The sequence below is a fragment of the Octopus bimaculoides genome, chromosome 2 (genome assembly GCF_001194135.2).
Source record: "Octopus bimaculoides isolate UCB-OBI-ISO-001 chromosome 2, ASM119413v2, whole genome shotgun sequence".
In the NCBI taxonomy this organism is placed as follows: Eukaryota; Metazoa; Mollusca; class Cephalopoda; order Octopoda; family Octopodidae; genus Octopus; species Octopus bimaculoides.
This window is the reverse complement of record NC_068982.1, coordinates 148,307,796-148,313,271: the sequence shown is the minus strand read 5'-3', so window position 1 is coordinate 148,313,271 and position 5,476 is coordinate 148,307,796. Positions and strand designations below refer to the sequence as shown.

The following is a 5,476-nucleotide window of genomic DNA, read 5'->3' as shown; positions in this document are numbered from 1 at the left end:
CACACACACTCTCTCACACACACACACAATGTATGTATATTATTATTACTTAGACGTATTGGCTTTAATTTTGCACAACGAAGTTAGCTTTCCCCGTTTGCGCAATCGATAAGCGCGATGTACTTAAAGCCAGTACTTTCCATACGTAATTCACAATAATAGGTGAGTTCAAGCCTCACTGCTTTGCTTTGCTTTTTAATATGTTTAATTAAGCATTTGAGTTTGTATGCTTTGTTTTAACTTGAAATCGTGTTACAAAGTTTTATTAGGGCTTTATTAGTGATGCAGCACGGAATTTTGTCAGTGAACATGTCTCGGTCTCAAAGCGACGAAAATATTTTGGCAAATTAAATTTAAATGTGTGTTTCTTAAATGGCTTATAAACACCTTCCAGGCTGCAATTGTTTTAGTTGTATTAGTTTTTTTCTTCTTTAGAAGTCGCTTTATAGACAAAAGGTCAGATACACTTGATTAATATATATATTTTTGAAAATTAATAAATAATTCACGACGATGCACTTTCACTTATTCAACTATTGACCAAATTAAACGTGATTAAGTCCTTTGAATAGGACCGGTATTCTGATAAATTTTGAGATATTATAGTAGAAAGTTAGCTAAGTAAGAAAAATGTTACTATGAAATATGAGCTCAAAAAGGAACATTAACGCATATGTGCAACACCTAAACAGTACACGTACTTTATTTCTTTATTTGCTTTGCCCTAGTTACACTTAAATGAAAATTTGCAATGACCGGAATCTAATTCAGTAAACTTCGTCAAATTTTATGCAGTAAAATAATTTATGGTGGGTGGGAAAGTAATGAAATTTGAATGAAAGTAATGCCTAAATTTTATAGCCATTTTATTCCTGTGACCTTATTGGGAAAACAGTATAGTTAAGTTTTCTCAGAATAAATAATAAACTGTGTCAGAATTGACACAATAAAAATAATAAAAATGAACTTGGGAAGCAAGAAGTTGTCAAAATTGAGAGGGCTCCCTAATAATTTGAGAGTGGCCACTAAAGTGTATATATATGTATACATAGCTTACTGTTCTGTTACGGTAAGATCAACAAAAAAGTACTCAATCCTGTGAGAGATAAATATTTAATGTACACTGTATTAAGGTAAGAGTTACTAGTAGTTCTTGTTCTGGAGATACGTGGCTAGGTTGGTTTTTATAACGTGTGATGTGCCTTCAAGCGATCTTTAGCTTCTGGGCACGTGACCTGTTCTATTTAAATATCAGGTCGCTGTTACATTAGAGACCACGAGAAAAAAGGGCGGAAACGCAAAGGTGGTTGTTGCAAGAAGTGGAAGGGTGAATAAAAACGGAATACGAAAAAAAAAAAATATTAAAGTTACCTCCCATTTGATCGTAGAAGTCGTAGTTAAACTAACTGTTGTAGAATAATTCAACGGAGACGGGTCTGAAATCTGCGAGAGAGTTGCAGACTTCGGACCCCTCATCTACAAAGTCCAGATTTCTGAAGATTACTGTTGGTTCTCTTTGCGATCTTTGCTGGTCTGTGGTGAAATCAATGTCTTCGCCACTGTTGTCTATAGTCTGCCGCATTGCATAATTCAATACAATTTGCAGACAGGTAAGATGCAAGCGTATCTTCTTGCAGCACCGCAGATAGAATTTAAAAGAATTACGTTTCTTCATAAGATGAGAATGTGGAGGCGCGTGACTTAGTGGTTAAGGTGTTAGCATCATGATCGTAAGATTGTGGTTTCGATTCCTGGACCGAGCGACACGTTGTGCTCTTGAGAAAAACACTTCATTTCACGTTGCTCCAGTCCACTCAGCTGGCAAAAAATGAGTAACGCTGCGATGGACTGGCGTCCCGTCCAGCTGGGGAACACATACGCCATTGAAACTGGGAAACCGGGTCCATGAACCTGGTTAGACTTTAAAAATGCGCATTTAATAATTTTTATTTATCAGATGAGAATACACGAGCTCTAGTCTTGTCGCAGGTCTTTGCAATTGCTAGACCTAGTTCGTATAGAATGCCACATGATCGAAGGATTTTCAACCTTTTTTTAACGATGGATGGTGTCAAACGCTTTGCTGAAATCCATGAGGCTTATAATAGCATGTAACTGTTTTGATTTAACTCCTTCTATGATACACCTCAGGTCTAAGATCTGAGATTTTGTGGATTTCCCTGGTCCAAATTTATTTTGATTTGGTCGCAGATGGCTATCTAACACCGGTTGAATCCTGTTGAGGATCATTCGGTTGATGACTTTGAGTAGATATTAGACAGTACAATTTTTCTGAAGTTAGTTTCTTTGCTGAGCTTTCCTGACTTTCGGATTGGTATCAAGTCAGTCTCGGACCACTGTTATGAACTCTCTTGGTTCTAAAAGAGCTTATTCGCAAACTCCAGTTTTATTTCATCCAGATTGCACCACTTGAGGGGAAATTCCATCACGGCCAGCTTTTCCCGCCTTCCGTCTCTTCCTAGCACTCTGAAGTTCTTCGAATTCAAAGGATCAGGTTTTATATGTGAAATCGTTGCAAACAGGTTGAACCTCTTCATCTTCATTGCTTACAAGAGGAAAATTTTCCGAGCAATTGATTGAATTGTTGATACCCCTTTTGGATACACTCCTCCCAGCTGCTTCTATGGATGATGCCCGACTTTGCTGCTTCCCTTCTGTTTATCTCATTGATCAATTTCGAGCTTTATCTGTGCATTGAATTTGCCTCTGCTGCATTGACTTGATCAATCATGCGGTCAAATTTCCCTTCCTCGATAGTGTCGTAGGCATTATGAAGAGTGAATTTGGCAGCTTGTAGTCTCAGCCTGTGTTCTTCGTTAGGATTCTCTTTATAGCAGTTAAATGCTCTTTGAACATTCCAAAGAAAACAAATTTTCTGTTGAAAAAGTGATACTCCATGAGGATGCCAATCATATGAATTTGAGACGAAGAGAAACTGCAAAAAAATTGTGCTAAGTAAAATAAATGCTAAAATTATATTTAAATTTAAATGCTTTTATCCCTTCATCAAAAAATACCAAGAAATTATTTTTCGTTTAAAGCCAATTTTTCTTTTATCAAAAGAAATTAACACCTTATTCTGGTATAATTAATTTTCCAAAATAATAATTAGTCAGAAAAAAAAAATAGATATGAAGATATATTAAAATTTGATAAGTTAATGGACATAAAAAACAAAAAAAAATAATAAAAATAAAAGGAAAAACAATCGTTGTGAAATTTATTATATGAAAAAATATTTCTTATTTATATAATTTACTTCTTGATCATGTCTGAATGCAACAAAGACAGAAATGAAATGTACAAGGGAGAAGCAAGAATCTAAATGAATAAGGCATCACCAAGATAGGCAATCGCATTCTTGGTTTACCATAGTATCACCAAGTGCATCTCAAGCTTGATCCAGGAAGAGACTTGCGATATACTGAAGGTGTTCCCCGAGAATATGAATGGGATCAGATCATTTTGCCTCAAACTAGTTGACTCATATTTGATGTAGTGTTTTCTGACTCGTGTCAATTCATCTACTGATGTTCTGTTAGCATTTTCGTCTTCATTTCGGTTTCCTCACGGAGAATTTATAAAATTAACTTTTTGCCTGTAAAAACTTTTGCTTGCAAAAGATGGATTAGCAAAGGAAATTCATTTATAGGAGTGATATTATTCTTCATTAATTGAACCCGGAAAGTACAGGACAAGACAACATGAAAACTTGAAAAAATTGCAGTTGCCTGAGTGATACCATATGGCATTCGAAAGCCCTCTGCACTGATCTCAGGCCTCTACTACCTTCATTTCTTCTTAGGTAGAACCTGTCAACATCATTGTTTCTGTGGAAGTTCCCAGTTGTCAGGATTTTACGGGTTTTGATATCTATGGAGTGGATTTCCTCTACAGACCAATCACGTATCCCAAATGAAGGGATCAGCACTGGTACTGCAAATGCATTGTGGGATATTGTTTTGTTGTAAGAGGAGAGTATGTATGTATTTTCGTACGTATGCATTTATATTCATACATTGGTCATCTAGTACTCTCAGCACCAGCCACAATGACAACAAAAATACATTACATATAAATGTATATATGTGTGATTATATATATACATACACACACGCGTCCGCACACACACATACATACATTATAGTAATTACATTGACAATAAAACGTGAATAATTAATAAAATGAAACATACGTACACACATGTATTTGGGATTTACATACTCTAAAACTATACAAATATATAAACACATCTTCATTTTTGCACTGTAACCTCTCCTGTTGCTCTTCTAAGCATGAAATTTCATTCGCTCTTTGTCACTTCTTCTGCTTCGGTCTCCACCAGTTACAATATGACTTCACACAGAGACACCATATGTTTCTGAATCATCTACCTCTTCTTTTTTTTCCCCCTCTCACAACTTCCTTCTTCTAAATATCTTTCTGACGAAGTACATCAGCTCGAAATATGAAATACACCTCTGTTTTCTTATCTTGCATTGAACGTTAAACCAACTATTACTTTTTTTTTGTTTATGTCGATATTCTCGAGGATCATTTTGGATACTCGCTCATACACTCATTCATATGAGTAGTATTATATTTTGCACACGCATATAATCATTCTCCCTTTCTCTCTCTCTCTCTCACACACACAAACATATTTAAATATACATATTTATCAGGATTTTCAGTTATTCATAAGTATTTAATTTTCATTGATGAATACTATCCTGATGGTATACAGTCTTTACTGCTTGGTATTTCTTTGAGTTTTCTTTTTTAATGAAAATAAATAAAGCAATTGTTATTATGACGCCACAGAGAAAGCTAACACCCACGCTAACTGAAAAGTTCAGGATTTTCATTCGACGTGTGTCGTAAAACACGCATGAGCCTTGTTTTGAGTCTACCGTTGAAGACCAAATTAAGCACGTAGTATCAATCAATTTTCCGAACACAATGGGGCCAAATGTCCAACCTAAAAGAGAAAAAAAATATTGACAATTGCACTTGAAAAAATTAGATTACGTTGTCCGTTCTGTATGTCTCACCGAACACCACAATTCCCGCCTTATCCACTTATTTCCAATCCACTTGCCTTCAGAATCTCAATCCTCGAGAATTCCCCAGTTAGCAAATGTTTTTTTCTGTAGACGTTGATTCAACAGATGTTGAAGCTGATCATAAACTGCAAATAACTTACTAATATAGGAAGTTCTTTGAAAGTCATGAGCAAGGCAACTTCTTTGTAACCGACTTTACAAAAATATTGCACGGCATGAACTGCCATACAATATTCCTTGCCGCTTCAGTGGCAAGGAACAAGTTGGCATCTGATAGTTGCGATGGTCATAAAAAGAGGTATAATGAGGAATTGATACTCGGATTTTGGGTAGAAAGGTATAATTACAAATACATTTAATCAATATATATATATATGTATATATATATA

At 35.4% G+C, this 5,476-nt stretch overlaps 1 protein-coding gene across 2 annotated transcripts in view; it reads right to left on the bottom strand.

The window, feature by feature from the left end:
* Positions 1-3,227: 3,227 nt before the first annotated feature.
* Positions 3,228-5,476, bottom strand: part of LOC106883112 (solute carrier organic anion transporter family member 1B1) — a 41,639-nt gene continuing 39,390 nt past the window's right edge. For both annotated transcript variants that reach the window (XM_014934006.2, XM_014934007.2), the window contains exon 11: positions 3,228-5,002. In XM_014934006.2, the coding sequence (XP_014789492.1) occupies positions 4,737-5,002 (266 nt within the window). In that variant the 3' untranslated portion in view covers positions 3,228-4,736. The remainder of the gene's footprint in view (positions 5,003-5,476) is intronic.